This window comes from Rattus norvegicus, chromosome 1 (genome assembly GCF_036323735.1).
Source record: "Rattus norvegicus strain BN/NHsdMcwi chromosome 1, GRCr8, whole genome shotgun sequence".
Classification (NCBI taxonomy): Eukaryota; Metazoa; Chordata; class Mammalia; order Rodentia; family Muridae; genus Rattus; species Rattus norvegicus.
The window spans coordinates 270,065,572-270,084,121 of NC_086019.1; the positions used below are offsets into that span (position 1 = coordinate 270,065,572).

Here is an 18,550-nt window from a genome sequence, read left to right on the forward strand (position 1 = left end):
GGGGTTACTAGCCTCTGATTAGCCGGGGAGGGGGGATGCTTCAGTCCTAGGTTATGATGAATTACAGCTTATAGACTCTGGATTTGACTTTCAAGAGTTCAGGTCTGAGCCCCAGTAGTTTATAAGCCTTAGGACTTTGCAGATGAATATTAGAATATTAGAATATTCATCTAATGAATATTCTTGGTGATTTGTATTGCTATGAAGCCAAAGATGACCTTTGGAAATAATTTGGCCTGAGCCTGTTCTTCATTATCTGTTGAGCTTTGTTTGTGTGCCTTGTTCGTCTCAGTGGTTTTGCTGGGAAGGACTTTCCTGAGGACCCACTTGACCCAGGATGGAACCTGGGCATAACCTCATAGCCTGGTTTGATCTGTATGGATATAGTATTGTTGTCCCATTCATCCAAAATGGTTCCTAACATTCTGGAGTTTGCTGCTTCAGATGGGGCGCTGTGCTTGTTCAACAGGGCGATAGCCAAGGGCACAGATTCCAAATGGGACAGGCCTGGGTTCACATAGGCTTATGCTTACTTTATTTTTATTTGTTTGTTTGTTTGTTTTTGATATAGGATTTCTTTGTCTAGCCTTGGCTGTTCTGAAACTAGCTCTGTAGACCAGGCTGGCTTCGGACCTAGACTTTCCCAGTGCTGGAATTCAAGGTGTGTATAACCATGCCTGGATCTCTCTAGATTTATGAGATAAGTTTCCTAGGACATTTCTTACACATGAATCTGGGATATGAGAGCCCTCTTCTTTAGACAGCTAGGAGAATTACCTGCACCACTGTCTGTGAGGTATCTGAACAATGCTAGCATGAACTCAGATCCCTGTAGTAAATGTGGCCTCAGTGATGAACAGGACACTGGATGCTTCAATCTAGAGGGACAGCAGACTGATTGCAGACAGGCGATCCTGTCCCTTATTTAAGATTCTCTGTGTCTTTTGTAGTCCTATGTTTAGACCCAGGAAGGCCTGCTCATCAGAAGGCCTCAAGCTGGCTGGATAGAGCTTCGTGGAGGAACCATACAATGACAGGACTATAATTGTCCCTCTCCTATGACCTTCAAAGTGTTTTTTGTTTTTATTTGTTTTTTTAAAAATTTTTTTTTTATCTTTCTAGGATTCCCTTTGGTACCATGTATATTCCCCATGCTCAGAATATGAACACAGTTAGGCTGGAAGTGGCTTTACATTTGAGAGACTCAGTTGGAGAGGGAGAGTTTATGTGTAAGTTCTTTTTTTCTTTTCTTTTCTTTTTTTTTTTTTTTGGAGCTGGGGACCAAACCCAGGGCCTTGTACTTGCTAGGCAAGCGCTTTACCACTGAGCTAAATCCCCAACCCCTATGTGTAAGTTTTTGAATGGAGGCCATGGTGTCTGTATTCCAAGTGCAGACCAGTATCTGTTCTGAGGCTGGTCATGTTGGAGGGCATGGCTGATGCTACTCATATAAAGGAGATTTAAACTTGGTTCCTTCCAAATGGAATTTCTTGCAGAAGTCTATTGCCTGCCTTAGTGTATCAAGTCAGGAGTTTTAGGAGGTGAAATCTGGAGGTTCACAGAGGCTTTCTCAAAGGACTTTGAATAAGTTCATGTAGGGTGGGTCATTCCATGTATAGTTTATATTTGGGGTAGAGTGTTAGCCTCTAGTTCTCTAGCCTTTCCAAAGAACCAGCATTGGCACCCTCAGGGTGCAGGTGTGGATGGAACATAATTGACTACAGGACAGGACTCATTTCTCCAGGCTTTATCCCCCCCAGGTTCTTGGTTTTCAGTGCTGGTTTGGAATTCGCGTGTTGGTGGGAAGGTGGCTGAGCTCTACAGTTGCTTCTTGTTTTTAAGCAGCAGCCTCTTCAATTCTTGTGTGGTTTCTCCAAGTTTCTTTCAAGTTTCTGCATTTGAAAGCCCTGGGTACTTGGTTTGAAGAAAAATTTGATTAGCCATTAGCAGCTAGCTAAGTGGAGACCGGGTCTACTTAGACACACTTTCAAAGATGGAGACAGATTATAATGTTTACCTGCTGAGCACATAGAGAGTCCAGATGAATTAGGGGACCCTGTCATGGCTACAGAAATACAAACCACACACTTCTCTTTGAGATGTCTGACCTCGACAAGAAAAAAAAAAAAAAGAGCTAACCAGTGACAGATGTTGAGTGCCTGCGCATATGGATTTTGAAGGAGGAGCTTCTTGGGGGAGACCCAAGCAAGATTCCAGGCATTTACTTTCATGTCCTGGCTTCTTTGGGGGGCACTTACTGGCATTTCCTTCTAAAATAACTGTCTCATTATCTCTACCTGTTGGTTCTGCATTCTGAAGGGTGTCTGAGACTTGGCAAACTGCTGACAGTTGTATGTGGGGTTGTTCTCTGGTACTTGTCATTGTTGACAGGGTGACAGGGTCATGCCTCTTGTAGTGTTAAGCTGTGTATTGAAAAGGTATTTGTCTGTGGAATAAAGTTACTGGGTTAGGTTTCTCTGTCTCCTTGACAAATGGGCTCTCACATCCCTTTATAAGAGCAGGCACCATCTGGGTTGAGTATAAGACTGCAGCTCCAAGAGTGATGACAGGGACTTTTATTTTATTTTATTTGACAGTGTTTTATTACAGGCTCAGCACCAAGATGCCTAGTGTATGCAATGCAGGGATTGAACCCAAGTTTACTTGAATGCTGGACCAACACTGTACCTACTACTTTCTGAGCCCCAAGCTCACTGAACCACTTGGGTAAAGCCAACAGCAGCCTTTGAGGAGAGGAAGACTGTGTGGCTGTGTGATAACCCTGTGTCTGCATGAGCTGTGACTGGTGTTCTCCTTAAGGAAGCATGCCTCTTTCTATGCAGCCATGAATGGGCTCTCTTTGTACTGTTTGGAAGTATCAAGTGTCATTAAAAGCTAATGGCCTATTAGCTGAGGCAGGATTTGAAGGTGGAACATCAAGGATGCTCCAACATTTAACAAGGACACGTGCTCCACTATTTTTATAATAACCAGAAGCTGGAAAGAACCCAGATGTCCTTCAACAGAGGAATAGATACAGAAAACGTGGTACATTTACACAATGGAGTACTACTCAGCTATTAAAAACAACTACCTGAAATTCTTAGGCAAATGGGTGGAACTAGAAAATACCATCCTGAGTGAGGTAACCCAGTCACAAAAGAACACCATAGTATGTGCTGACTGATAAGTGAATATTAGCCCAAAAGCTTGGAATACCTAAGAAAAAATTCACAGATCATAAGAAGCTCCAGAAGAAGACCAAAATGTGGATGCTTCATTCCTTCTTAGAAGGGAGAACAAAATACTCACAGGAGGAAATACAGGGACAAAGAGTGGAGCAGGGACTGAAGAAAAGGTCATTCAAAAACTGCCCCACCTGGGGATCCATCCTATGTGCAGCCACCAAACCCAGTCACTATTGCTGATGCCAAGAAGTGCTTGCTGACAGGAGCCAGATATGGATGTCTCCTGAGAGGCTCTGCCAGAGCCTTACTGATACAGATGAGGATGGTTACAGCTAACTGTAGGACTGAAAAAGGGAGGAGTTAGAGAAAAGACTGAAGGAGCTGAAGGGGTTTGCAACACCATAGGAAGAACAACAATATCAACCAACCAGATCCCACCAGAGCTCCCAGGGACCAAACTACCAACCAATGAGTACACATGGATGGACCATGACTCCAGCTACATATATGTAGCAGAGGATGGCATTGTCTAGCATCAATGGGAGGAAAAGCCCTTGTTCTGTGAAGGTCATTTCTTCAATGTAGGGGAATGCCAGGGTGTTGAGGTTGGAGTGTGTGGGTGGGGAAACTTCCTCATAGAAGCAGGGGGAGGAGGGAGGAGGTATGGGAGAGGGGAGAAAGGGGATTACATTTGAAATGTAAATACATAAAATACCCAAGAAAAAATAAAATAAAAAAAAAGAAGGTGGGACATCTGGTACAAAGGAGTGGGGGCATAGGGAAGGAGTTCTGGGAAAGAGTTAGGTTCGGAAGATCTCACCCTGGGCTTGGAGGAGACAGCACATGAAACTGAGGAGAGGTAACTAGCCATGTGGCAGACATAGACTAGAATAAACGGGTTATATAAGTTACAGGCTAGTCAGGAACAAGCCAAAGCTTATGGCTATAAGCTTTGTAATAAATAATTAAATTTCAGAATTATTATTCTGGGAATAAAGAGGCAGGGTAGAAAAATAGAAAAGCTCGTGGTTACTCCTTGCTCTGTGTGTGTGTGTGTGTGTGTGTGTGTGTGTGTGTGTGTGTGTCCTGGGGGGTCAGACCCAAGTCCTCATCTATATAAGGCAAATATTCTACCACTGAGCTACATTAATTCCCATTTTCTGTTTTCTTCTTCTTTTTTTTTTTTTTTTTTTGGTTCTTTTTTCGGAGCTGGGGACCGAACCCAGGGCCTTGCGCTTCCTAGGTAAGCGCTCTACCACTGAGCTAAATCCCCAGCCCCTTCTGTTTTCTTCTTTTACTAGTATCATAGGAGTTTCAGGAAGGATGGGAATGCACTGTTGTATAAGCATTTGTTTAAGACCTGTTTTTTTTTAATTCTTTAGATGAACAAAATAAAGACATGAAAGTGTAATGGGGCACTTTGTGGAAGGAAGATAAGGTGAAGGATGAGTGTGACTGGAATGTATTAGATATGTATATGAAATTGTCAAAGAATGAGTTAATGTTTAAAAAAAAGGAAAGGAGAAAGGGGAAAAGGGGGGAAATGTATTAACTTCCATGAACTGGGTATGGTACCTTCAGTCTCAGCACTTGGGAGGCAGAGGCGGGCAAATCTCTAAGCTGGAGGTCAGCCTGATCCATTTAGCTAGTCCCAGTCAAAGGTGCATAGCAAGACCTTGTCTCAAAACAAACAAAAATCCACTCTCAATACGTTTTTAATGGATCCCTAAAAGTATGGGGAATCCAGTTACTGTGCCTAAGGTGCCTGTGGATTGATTGACCCTTCATGTAAAGATCGCAAACTGTTGAATGCCATTTGTTTCCTGAGTGGCTAGCGATCCTTCAGACAGAGCCCTGCTTTTGTATCTCCTGGTTTTTATAGCATTCTATCTCACTAAATAACTATTCCATATTTATCTGACATACTTAGAAACCCAAGACAGAAAACCAAGGACTCCTGTTTGCTTATGCTGTTAGAGGAGTTCAGTTAAATATATTTCTCTAACAAAATAAAAGCAAGTATTCTTGGATGTCTTCCTAGAAAGGGGAGAGGAGATCTGTTTTGAGGAGCTGCCCAACCATTTTCTTTCTAGAATACAGTGCCTGTTGCTTGCCTGCAGGATAGAACGTCTAGGCTGCCTCTAACACTCCTGCTTTCTCTAGATGGCCCCAGCACAGGGCTCTCTGCCTTATTCAAACTGATTGGTGTCCTCAGGGTCACCTGCATTTTGGGTCAGGTTATTTCTCTCATGTACAACACTCCCTTAACTCCCCTCTGAAGGACTCAGCACATCTTGCCTTCATGACTCCTTGGGAAGGAGTTGCTTCTCCCTGTCACCCCCAAGCATATCCTTTGGGTCTGGCCACTGCCCTGGATTCTCCTTACTAACTGATTGGTTGGCAATCTCTGCTCTGAGCATTTGGCCCTGTCCCCTGCTCTTCAGGTGTGGAGCACCTGCTCATTGTGGTGGTGCCAAAGTCTGCTACCTGTATGCAAGCCTCTGCTTGATATCAGCATAGCCTGTGGTGCTTTCCTTTTTACAAGGAGGAATCTGGCTGGCCTCAGGTGTCAGTGCTAAAGCTTCCATGTTGGCAGACTGCTTTGATTCCTAGGGGTAGTAATTGGCCACCTCCCCTCTTGGGCTCCTGCCTGTTTGGAAGCTTGTGTTTCATTGTTGCAACTCCTGATTCAGGCCCTTAGATCATCTGATCCATGGAGCAAGCTGAGAAGCCTGCTGAATGCTCTCACTATGTGGTGTTGATGGAGAAGCAAGCAGCTGGTCATTGAGCTTTATTGACAGATGTAGCAGGGACTTGTAGGTTGTTTGATTAGAGTCTCTTATTGCCCAAAGCTGGAAATTGTGGCCTCGTCTAAGCCCCTGCTTCTTAGTCCCTGTTCATACTTAACTTGGCCCTTATCTTTCTTTTTTTTTTGGTTCTTTTTTTCGGAGCCCTTATCTTTCTTATCTCTTGTTTCCAGTGTGATTACCCCACTCTTGTCCCTTACGACCATTGTTTTGCCAGCCAAAGCTGGGCCTTACCTCTAAGTCATGGGCTTCACCAGTGGGAGTTGACTGAGGCCCTCTCCCCTCTAGGTTCATTCAGTTCTACCATCTGATGTAGGAAAGGCTGATCAGAGTAGTTTTGGGAGTTGTCAGTAGAGTCTAAAAGTCTTTCAGAGGTCCTGGGAGGCTTTGGGACGTTTTCTAGGAGACTCAGACAGGAGTGTCTCATCTGAATGCTGTATCCTCATGAGTCAGCAGGATTTTGTGAGCCATGGTTGTTTGTTGTCCTGGATGGGTTCTGTAAAGTTGACATGCATTTTGGGTCCTCTCAAAGATGGTGCAAAGCTTGACTTGCTGCCTAGTTTTTGGTTGTTTTTTTTTTTTCTTTTTTTCAAGGATAGAGCTAGAATAATATAGTATTAACAGAAGTTTTTTTTTTTTTTTTTTTTACTGATTTGGGGTGTGTGTGTGTGTGTGTGTGTGTGTGTGTGTGTATAGTGTGTGTGTATGTGTGTGAATTTCACACCAGGCCCCTCCAATCGCACTCATCTCTCTGTCCCTTCATATCCAACTTCTGCTCTTGCACCCTCCTCATTAAAAGAAAACAAATAAACAAATACCTTTTGCTATGGAAGCCACAGCGTGTCACACAGCATAACCTTTTGCCCAAACAGCTTTTTTTGCTTTCGTTGCAGTGAGTCATTGGTCTGGTTAAAGGCTTCTGGCTTCTGCTACACTATCAATACTGGATCCTTACTGGGACTCCTTGAGTATCCTGTTTTTCTGCTGTGTTGTAGAGATCTTGCAGCTTTGGTTCCAGAGGACTTGCCCCCTCACAAACTCCAGCAGTTTATCCATGAGGTTGGTGTTGGAGTGGGCCAGTTCAAAGTCTTGGATCTGGGCCTGGGTGGTAGCTGAGTTGTTCTGCCTGACAGCTTTCCTTTGCTTATGCTCTTGGGGCCACTGCCAAACAGGCCTCACTCTACTGTGCTGCTTAGGTGAGGTGCAGGACCTGCTCTACTGAGTTTTGCAGCTGTTGAGGGGCGGGACTGACTCACTCACTCTCATGCCCTTGGGGCCAGCTCTCCCACTATGCGCAGGTGAAGGATGAAGTCAGTTCTGCACAACCCTAGGACATCAACATGGCTTGAGGCAGCATTCTAGACCTGGGCTATCTGTTTGGCCTTTGGTGGTAACATGGGCCACAGCCATCAATAAACCCTCACCCTGCTGCTGCAGGGCCATGGACCCAGACATGGCCCTAGGTGACCCAGACCTGGCCCTAGGTGGCAGCACTGGCTAGGACCTCACCATGGCCTCAGGTAGCATTGCAGGTAGTTCACATCCTGCTGTTCCTTGTTACCCATGAGTCTCCAGTTTCTGTGTTCTTCATTGTGCACACACCATTCTGCTTTTCTTTTTCTTCCACTCTCCACCACTTACTTGCCATCACAGTAGTGACTGGGGCCTCAGGGTATCTTCAGAGTGGCTCCAGGCAGGGGTTACTCTGCCCCCAGAATAGTATTTTAAACTAGTAACCTGTCTCAATTTGAAGCTTTTAAAACAATACTACAAAGTAATGCAATTTGTTAGAGCTACAAAGCGATGATAGTATGTTTAAGAAATATCTTTTAAAAGATTTATTTACTTAGTTTATGTATGTGAGTACACTGTAACTGTCTTCAGAGACACCAAAAGAGGGCATTGGATCCCATTACAGATGGTTGTGAGCCACCATGTGGTTGCTGGGAATTGATCTCAGGACCCCTGGATGAGCAGCAGTGTTCTTAACCGCTGAGCCATCTCTCCAGCCCTTATTTAAGAAATCTTAATTCCTAATGTGTTCCAAGTAGGGTGGACCTGTGATAGGATATAGGTCGTTCTATTCGGGATAACACGGAACATTCACATTTCCTCCTTCCCACCCTTTTACTTTTCTTCCTCCTTCCCCAGGACCTGGGGTACTGACAAGATACCAGTTGTTGATTCTTTGATTTGCCAAGTCTCAGGAGTCCCATCCTTGCTTATACTCATGGAGCCTCAGGCAGTAAGGGTCCACTGAAGCTGGGTTTGGTAATTGTACACTTGTAATCCAGCATTAGAGGAGTGGAGGCAGGAAGATCATAAGTTAAAGACTAACATGGGTTGCTTAGTTGGACTTTGTCTAAAAACAAGTCTTAAAAACGAAGGTAAATGGGATGGAAGGATGGCTTAGCAGTTTAAGAGTGTATACTGCTCTTGAAGAAGACTGGAGTACAGTTCCCAGGACCATCACAACTACCGGTAAATCCACGTATGCATGTGGGTGTGTGCGTGCGTGTGTTTGTGTGGTTCTAATGCCTCTGGCCTTTGTGAGCACCTGCATTTATGCACACACATCCACACAGTTAAAAAAAATTTAAAATGTTAAAAAACAAAACAGTCCTTTTACCAAGGAGGCTTGTCCTTATGGTGGAACTAGGTCAGATGCCCCATGGAGTCTGATGCTGTGCTAATGGCTTCTGTGTGATTTGGAGATCATCAAGGGCCACAGGATGCTGGAGCACAAGCCTTGTTTTAGCATAGATTGCTCAAGTCACACATGTCAAAGCAAAACTAAGATACGAACCTGGTTCTTCAAGGTCTGGGTTGGTGATGATTCTGCCAAAGAACTGTTTCAAAGAACATAGCTGTGATACTAGGAGCCTGACATGGCCCACAGGAAAATGGAAACCAAGAACAGTGGCAGTTGTGCTAATCTATGTGATGCCAGTCCCTACTCAAAATAAGGTGCTTTGCTCCCTCAGTGGCCAATGAGGAAGGAAATTACACCTAAAAAAAAAATTGCCTGGCATCCAGACAGCAGATGGAGTGGAAGTTCAGATCCTAGAGTTTATATTAGCTGCTGTCTAGATCAGCACTGTCCAATAGCAGTTGATGGAAGTTCTTCTGAAACTGAAAAAAAATCCCAGTAGATATATTTAAAACAAAACACCCCCAGAAACATTTGGGGTCATTTTAATAATGCGTTTTATTGGACCTAGTATTTGCATATGATTATCATTTTAACACGCTATCAATATAAAACTACTAATGAGGTACTTTATATTCCTTTTTTCTTGCTAAGTTTTAAAAAACTAGTGGTTTTGTTTTATGTGCAGAGAATCGAACCCAGGGCTTGCCAATAGCCCATATTCTGCTTTAACCATACTTCCAATCCCTCCACTTCTAGCACCATCCTGAGCTCATGTTGATGGTTTATTGACTTTCAAGCTGCTTGTACCCACTGGCCTTGGCACTGACTGGTAGCACACTAGTGACTCTTGGCATTGCTTGTTTTTAGGAGCTAAAGGGAACCTCAGGTATCAGAGAGCTGAGTATATAGAGAATCATACTTATGGGATAATATTGGGAATGAAATCATTGCATCCATCAGTCACAGGGTCACAGTGGGGGTTGCCTCTTAGGGCCTCTCAAAATGCTTGGATAGAGGGAGGCCAGTGAATAGTGTTTCTTCAAATGAATGTGAATGGAAGAGGTTAAAAGGGTTGGCTAAAACTCAGTTGTGAAAGCGTAGTTGGAATTCCTGAGGACTGGTACTCCCTCTTCCTGAATTGTGACAGAGATCTAGAAAATCTGCAGCCAGTCCCTAGCAAGACCCTGCCAGACGAGAGTCTGGAGAGGTGAGCTGATCTGGAACAGAGGATACATTCCATTGTGATTTAATCTTTGTCCTGGAAACATTGGTGCCTGAGAAAGGTTTACAACACAGTACTCCATGCCTACATCTGAAGGCCTAACATTAATGATGGGTGCTGGACAAATGGCCAGCTGCACACAGCTGGTTGGGGCCAAAGATATCACTCCTATGACCCAGCACTGTGATACAGATGCAAGTGACGTGACATGGTGACAAGAGTCTCAGTAGACATTTCATTCCATAAACAATTAATTTGATTATTGCTAAATCCACAGGACAGGAGCTGAAGACCAGAGCTGGAACTGGGCGGGTTGGGATTGAGTCCATGCAGCAGGCTCTGGCTGGGGTCATAGTCCAATGACCCCATGCTTTTCTCTGCATGTTTTTCCAATAGATCTCAGGCAAGCCAGAGTCTCTGTTTCTCTATTTGCAAAAAGGGGCCACTGGTCTTTTTCAGATAGGTTACATGGAAGTAGTAAAGAGAGAAGTACCCCATAAGCTCATAAAGTTATTTTTACTAGCTTCACTGTATTCCAAGTTTATTCATTGTATACTCTGGGCATGATGGTCTTTTAGGACTTACAAACCTTTCATGGGGGCTTATCTGGCATGAATAAAGAGGACAAATTGTCCTTTGACTTCCCTAAGTACTCTGTGGCATGTGTGCTCACACATAGATACCCCAACAATAAACAAACAAACAAACAAACAAACTAGTCAATCAAACAAAATTATTGGCTGTTGAATCATGAATACACAGTAACTGTGGATGCCTCCACAAGATCAATATCAAAAGAAAAGGAAGTAGGAGGGAACTCCTAGTTGACGAGAAGAAGAAGGTCAGTATAAGTGGGAAGGGCATAAGAAAGGCTAGTGGGGGAATATGGACATAATACATTGATAAAGTTAAAAAATAGAAAAATGAGGAGGCGAGTTCATTGCAATACTATTCCCAGTAGCCAAGATGTTAAATTGACTTAGGTGTCCATCAAAAGATGAGTGGATAAGACAAATGGCCCATATACCACGGAGTACTGTCCTACCATAAAAATAGTAAAACCATGCCATTTTCAGCAACATAGATGATAACGTAAAAGATAACGCCACATGATTTTGCTTGTTTCATTCATATGTGAAAGGAAAATCAGAGGTAGAGAGCAGACATTGGTTATAAATGGTTGTGGGGATGGAGAGAGGCTAAAGGCACAGGATATAGTTGGATAGGAGACATAGCTTCTGCTGTGATATTGCATAAGCTAACTGTGGTTGGCTGCTGGTTGGCTGCCTTTGTGTGTGTGTGTGTGTCTGTGTGTCTGTGTGTGTCTGTGTGTGTGTGTGTGTGTGTGTGTGTGTGTGTGTGTGTGTGTGTGAGAGAGAGAGAGAGAGAGAGAGAGAGAGAGAGAGAGAGAGAGAAATAGGGTCTCATGTAGCTCAGGCTGGTGTGGAACTTTCTGTGTAGCCAAGACTGTCCTTGATCTATAATCTTCCTGCCTCTACATCTCAAATGCTGGGATTACAGGTATGTGCCACCATGTTTGGTTTGACAATTAATTGTTTCAAGAAAGCCAGTGGAGAGGGTTTTAAATGTTTACAAAAATACAGAAATGGCACTGCATGTTGTGTTGCATGTGCTGATTCCTTGATCTGATCACTACACACTGTTTCACTGTATTGAAATGCCACATACCCTAAAACATGCATACTTATATGGAAATTTTAATATATTTAAAACTTTAAAAATAAAGATAATAGAATGGAGGGAAGGGCTTGTAATTTGGCATACACATTTCACTTAAGGATAAGGAAACACCATTAGAAAGACCACTTTAAAATGCCAATGTTCTCTGACTTGCAACGTGTAACTTTTTCTTTATGGGGAGGGTTTTTGTTGTTGTTGTTGTTGTTGTTGTTGTTTTTGCCATCCTAAGGGATTTGTTCAAATGACCTATCATCTTTAAGATGTTTGGGACTTGGCAAGATGTTCTATTCCTGTGTGCATTCTACTCCAGTCTTTGTTTTGGGTCTTTTCTCTTGGTTGGGTTGTTGTCCTGGGTGAGAATGGGCCTTTCTTTTGTCTCCAGATTGCAGTGTTCTCCTGGTACTAGGAGCTAAGTATTGTGTACAGTTGTCAAATGGGGGTGCCTGCTCCAGTGCTGGCTGGTACTATAGTCAGCTGTGTGGATCTGTTCTTTGCCTTTAGAGTTTACAAACCTGTAGGGCAAAGGCATGGCTTGCCCACTGCCTCTGAAGGTTCAGAACTCATTGGTGGCCAGCAAGGTTGACAGTAGGGAAGGGGAAAGAAAAAGTGAAGGGGCCCTGAGCATGCGAATCTCAATCTGCATATACTGGATTTGTTTGTCTTCTTACTGTACTTCTTGTTTGTTTCAGGACTTAGAAAACAGTAGGTGTTTAATAAATCTGTTGAATGGATAGATATTCTGTAAACTATACCCTACTTCTCTGATGTTGGCCTAAATTGTGGGTTGTCTTAGTACTGTAGAGAGGTGGGTAGGCCAGGACAAGGATCATTCACGATCCTAATTAAAGTGGACAGCCACCCTACTGCCTCTTCCTGTGTCACTACCCTGACTTAGTAGGTTCCTGTCTGTCTGGCACAGCCCATTGCTCTTTCCTGGTCACGAAGCACCCTTTATCACAGGCAGTGTGCTGGTTTCTCCCACTCCTTCAGGCACCAGGCTCATGCTTCTCCATCTCCCGGACACTCAAGTTCAGTCATGGGAGGAGACCACAGTGTTTGTGTTACGGGTCCATACTTTGGGTGTTCCCTTGACCTTTTCTTTAAACAAGGCTTTCTGTCCCCCAGCCTTCTTTTGGGTCACATTCCCAGAGAGTTTGCTGATGAGGGCCAAGGCTGTTTTTTCACAAAGCATGCTTTCCCTACCCCTCCTCTGACCTTAACACCGCTCCCCTCTCCGACACTTGTATTTTTAACTTTATGAGAAAATATGGGAATGGAGCAGATTTTATTTTCAGAAACTATCATTTTTCTGAATTCTTTCTACTTAAAAAACAGGTTCTGGGGCAGAGTGAGAAGACTAAGAGTTTGTATTAGTTCCTCTTACTGTTGCTGTGACAAAACACCCGACAGCTGCTTAAGGAAGGAGAGTTTGTCTTGATTCACAGTTTAAGGGCACAGGCCATCATGGTAGGAATGGCAAGAACTCAAGGCACCTATTCACTTTGCATCCACAGTCAGAAAGCAGAGAGAGATGAGTGCTGGTGGTCAGTTGCTTCCCCCTTTTATTTAGTCCCAGATCCTAGCCCTTGGGATGGTGTTCTCTCCTGTGTCTTAGCCACCCACCTTTATGTTAAACCTTTCATAGACATACCCAAGAGGCATACCATCCTATGATGAGGTATTTAGATGTGATTCTAAATCTAATGAGGTTGGCAGTGAATATGAACAATCACAGTTGTTTGGTTCTTATTTTAGTGTTGTGGGGTTACCCAGAGTTCTGCTGTAAGTATGAAGCAGTCTTCTCTTTCACAACTTTCTCCATGCTGTGTTTGTCATGATGGATGATTTCTGAGTACCTCTTTTCGTCCCTCTGTCCCTCCATCCCTCCGTCCCTCCCTTCCTTTCTCCTTTCTTAAGACCTAGGACTGGACTAGGTCCACAGAGGTCTGTAAGACAACATTTTGATATGCAGCATGACATGTTCATTGTCTTTGTCTTAGGGTAGAGTGTAGGAAAGTCTGAGAACCAGAGAGGGTTGGTAACCTGGCCATAGTTTGACTACTTGGACTGTGAGAGGTGGAGTGGAGAAGGAAGGGCTTCCTGTGTTTTTGGCCTTCATGTACTTATCTCTGTGGCCTCCCTGAAGGCTGTTTGAGCACCGACCCCTCTGGCCTGACCCAGACAGTCTGGTTATGCTTCTTTTTGTTTTTTTCATTGTGTAGCTAGGTTCTCGTTTAGCCTTCTTAGGATCTGGGAGATTACATACCTGTGTGTCAGGAAAGGTAAGTGTTACATACCTTTGTTTCTAGCATTTGAAACTTGGAGTTCAGCAAGGGCTCTTGGATGAAGAGTGACCTTGGACAGTTTATACTTAACAGAGGAGGAGAATTAGCGAGACACAGCTTCTCCAACTTAGCTGTCCTTGTAATCAGTGTCTTCCCTTAATGCCTTCTGTCCCATGTCTTCTTTGGTTTTGGCTCATGCCTTTCCCGCCCATACTTAAGATGGGAGTTTCCCCAAGGTTCCCTCCTCACTGTGCTTGCCAGTACTTTGAGGATTCAAAATCTCCCTTGACTTTGTCTGTCTTCCACAAAATGGCTTCATTATCTTGCTTAGTCTTCCTTCCAGGCTTCTTGATGTCCAGATTCTCAAAGTTCTCGTGAAAAACATTTACTTACCTGTTCTTCAGATGATACTGAAGTGTTTGTCTTTGGGGATGACAGTTGTCTTCCCAGCTCTAGTGGGTTTTACAGGTTTTTGTTGGGATTTGGTCATCATTTCCTTGGTTTGCAATCTGAATTGAGTCTTTCTTGGGTGAGCCACTCTACTCCCTCTGTTCCTAGCAGTCAGAGTGAAGCTGAATGGAGAAGTTACCTGGTCATAGCAATCAGGAGCTTTGCAAAAGATCGATATTTGAGTTGGCTTTTGAAGAATGAGTAAACCTTTGGTTGGTTGTAGATGGGAGCAGAGGACCAAAGTGATGGAAAACCCTGGCATACGGGAGTAAGGTACCACTTTGTCGCCATGACTTTCTAGTTTCTCTTCCAATATCTGAAAGCTGGAATTGGAGGCACAGGAAGATTCTTTGGAGTTTCTATAATACCACCACCATAGCTAGAAGTGCAGTGAAGTCTATCCCTTTTTCGCAACAGCAGGGTTAAGTTCTGTGTGTCATCTGCAGTCAGTATTAGGGCACAGTCAGAAAGCAGCTGCCTGCCCAGGCCCCCCCCCCTTTTGGCTTCATTACCACTTCACCTGGTGTCTTGGCTTCAAGGCTTAATCACCCACCACCTCACTGTCTTTAGGTTGGTACCTGTTTGGGGAGTCCTTTAGAGAATTCTAAAAACAAAAATAAAATACTACTACTCTAAATCTACTTTTTACTCTTAGGGGGAAAGATTTTGAGCTCGTACATAAACTTTCGGCTGCTATTTGTTGGACAGGCTCAGGTCAAGAGTACTGCTCTCAAGTGTTGGTATTATGGTTGACAGTTTTCAATCACCTGTCCTGGTGTCCCTGAATTCCTTCTTACTAGAGCTGTTCTGACAGCTAGTCTGTTTTGTAAGATGGTCTGACAGATTGTGAGAAACACGTGAAATTTCTTTCTGAGAGACAAGCCTTTCCCTGCAGCTGGCACTAGAGATCCAGGCTTTTCCTGTTCCAGAATAAGATTTTAATCCGTAGGGGCCATTGTCTTCATAGTCTGATAGCCAAGGGAGGGGTAAAATGTCTTTTTAGAATATTCTCATTCCTCTCAAGGTGGTACCTCTTAGGCTAGGCTCTGCTCTGAAGCCCAGGGTAGCACCTCTTCTCACCTACTAGAAGTCTCAAGGGTGAAGCCCATTGTATAGTGGAAGAAATTAATTCTGAAGAATTCATGTTCAGTGTCCAAGATGATGACATCACATAGCTTCTCTCTGAGTTTTACTTTAACTTTGTCAACTGTGCAGGGATGTAATCTTATGTCCCATTTAGCAGATAAGAAAGTAGAAGTCAGAAATACACCCATTTTGCACCCAATTGTGATTTTCACTTTTATTTTGTGTTTCTTCTCCCTCTTTCTACTTCTTTTTGTCGCCATCTCTCCCCCTGTGGGATGTAATTTAGGGCCTCCTGTGTGCAAGGTGAGTGTTCTCTGTTACTGAGTTGTCCCCCAACCCTATGCTTCTGTCCTGATCTGATTAGAGGCTGTATGTACTCAGGAAACTGCCTTCATTGACTGATCCATGCCAAGCTTGCCTTAAGGCAATTGTAAAATCTAGGACCTTGGATCTTGGAAGGTTTGCATTCAAAAGAGGCACAGTGATGGGTCCATACCAAACATACTACATATTCTGGGATGTTTCTCAGCTACCCCATCTTTCCCTCATCCTCTTGCTATACTGCCCAACCAGCTGTCTAGGTGACTGTGGGTATTATGGGACAGTGTCAGGTCAATCTGCTTCTTTCTGGACCCCACTTCCTTGCTGCCAGGTGGGTATTAGATGGAAGTGTGTGATGGCATGGAAGCTGGACAATATGTTTTCTGTCTAGAGGGGTATTCAGTTCCTCAGGGGTGAGTATGTGTGACACTTATTAGCATTCTGCAGAGTGCCAACCCAGAAAGGAGTGAGAACTCTAATGTTACATTAAACCTGAAATAGGCAAGACATAGAGGGGTGCATGTGAATCTGCATGTGGTCTTATGGTGACAAGAGCACTATTTCAGAGGCTTGACAACTGTCTCCTAATCCCCTGACTCTGGGAGCTGAGTACTCAGTCGTACCTCTATAGGTGGAGCTGGAAATCCATTGAGAGTGGAGCTGGAGCAGTGGAAGCAGGGGATAGCTGTTCTCCTTGGTCTTAGCTTGGGTGTAGGATGGTGCATTTGCTCTTGACCCTTTTCAGGACTGGGAAAGGGCAGCCGGACCTGAGTGTCTATGTGCAATGCAACAAAACCCCTAGGTTTGAATCCTAGCTTTGTATTTAGGTACATTTTATTTTTTGCCTTTCTCTGTTTCTTTGCAAATTGAACCTATGCCTATTTTGAATGGTTGAATCTAGGAGGTGCTCTTAGATTCAAGGCCTTCTGCCTATTGGACCAGAACTTGAGGGACAAATTAGGTTTCAAGGAGGCTCTTGAAAGTGAGGGATTTGGGAGTTGTTCTTTTTGGCCTCATTGGAGTTGTCTTAGAGCCCTACTTCCAGGCTCTGCTTTCTTGACACTCTTATTCTTAGCAAAAGGCCAAGACTCACATGTAGACTATCGAATAGAAGCTATAGAGGAGCCGGGTCCCAGATCTATCAAGTCTTATCTTTTACTTTAGCTTTCAGGGTTACTGTAGAGGGTTGGGGAGAAGCTTAGAGTTGTTTTAGGAGTTTGGAGACTATAGGTAGGGACCAACTGTGACCCTCAGGCTGGATCTGGCCCAAACCCCTGATTTTATAAATAAATTTTTATTTTGGCACATAGCAGTCCTATTTGTTTATGTGTTGTTTGTTGATTTGCTCTACAGCAGTAGAAGTGAGTCATTTTGATAGAGACTATGTGATCTATAAACAGATACCCTTACAGAAGGTTTGCCAATCCTTGATTTGGACCATAGTCCTCATAAAGACAGAACTTGATGCTAAGGATATAGTTCAGTTTGTGTACTGTTTGCCTATCATACACGAAGCCCTGGGTTTGGTACTCAACATTGCATTATGCCTGGTAGCACATACCTATACCTAGCACTAAGGAAATAGAAGCAGGAGGATCAGAAGTTCAAAGTCTTCCTTGACTATATAGCAAGTTTGAGGCTAGCATGGGCTATATGAGATCCAACTGAGAAGGAGAAGGAGGAGGAAGAAGAGAAGAGGAAGAAGGGGAAGAAGGAAGAAGGAAGAAAAGGAAGGAAGAAGAGGATGCTGCTGCTGATGCAGAGGAGGAGGAAGAGGAAGAGGAAGAAGAAGAAGAAGAAGGAGGAGGAGGAAGAGGAGGAGGAGGAGGAGGAGAAGGAGAAGAAGAAGGAGAAGAAGAAGAAGATCACTATCACCATCACCATGAGAGAAAGAGAAATCTGTCTTGTTTATGAGATTCTAGACTCAGCTCTAGGCTGGGCATAATGGTTCCAGAGATAAAAGTTGAATAAAGGAGCAGAAAACCTGTCAAGATGATTTGGGTTTCAAAGAGAAGAGCAGGACTAAAAATGATTTAAATAGTAAGAAATACTAATTGTCTTTTATAACACAGTGTGAGGTTGGGTGATCCTAGGACGGGTTCAGCAATATTGTCCAGATCTAGGCTGTTCTCATCTCTTCCCAGCAGTATCTTCAAGGCATTGACTTGGTCTTTATGTGTCTCATCCTGTCACAAAACGGTGACCAGTTCCAGGTGTTACATCCACTCCCACTTGATGTCCAGCTGGAGAAGGGATGTATTCTCTTCTGTTTTTTTTTTTTTTTTATGAGGAAGTTCCCCAGGAGATTTCCTTTATCTCACTGACTAAGAACAGATAACACAGTCTATGATCTAGTTGCAAAAGAGACTGGAAAATGAGTGTTGGGACTTTTCTGACACTATCTCTGGAAGTGGACTCTGTTTACAAGGATAAAAGGCAGATGAACCTTTAGTTTTTGATGTCTACAGAAAGTCCCACAGCAGCCAGAGGAGTTAGGCAGTTTTCTTTCCCATCATTGATGAGTGACAGATGAGCCTTTGTTGGAAAGTATCCAGGATGACTGTCTCAGGACAGGTCACCAAAGGGACCATGGAAAAATCACTGTTTTTTGTAAGCTGATGTACACAGTTCTGTGTCTAGCTGATTCAACTGATCTCCCCTCATAGGCTTGACATCTCAGTGTTCTTGACCCAACTTTCTGTTCCATCCCTCATCCTGTTGGTTCCTTAGAACAACCTTTTGGAGTAGGCAGTTAGAATTCCAAGAAGTGAAGACACTGGGTGAGTGTGGGTGTAGGGCCACCCCATGATGCTTCTACGTCATAAGAGGAAAGGCAC

At 43.7% G+C, this 18,550-nt stretch overlaps 1 protein-coding gene across 7 annotated transcripts in view; it reads left to right on the plus strand.

Annotated features, from left to right (window-relative positions):
* The window catches only part of Grk5 (G protein-coupled receptor kinase 5), a 193,981-nt gene that overhangs the window by 51,258 nt on the left and 124,173 nt on the right, over nucleotides 1-18,550 (plus strand). Inside the window, exon 1 of one of the 7 annotated variants that reach the window (XM_039088801.2) lies at nucleotides 1,124-1,229. The exons of the other annotated variants lie outside the window; for them this stretch is intronic. Within the exon in view, the coding sequence (XP_038944729.1) occupies nucleotides 1,139-1,229 (91 nt within the window). The 5' untranslated portion in view covers nucleotides 1,124-1,138. Of the gene's footprint in view, nucleotides 1-1,123; nucleotides 1,230-18,550 lie in introns of those variants that run through there. 7 annotated transcript variants of the gene reach the window in all.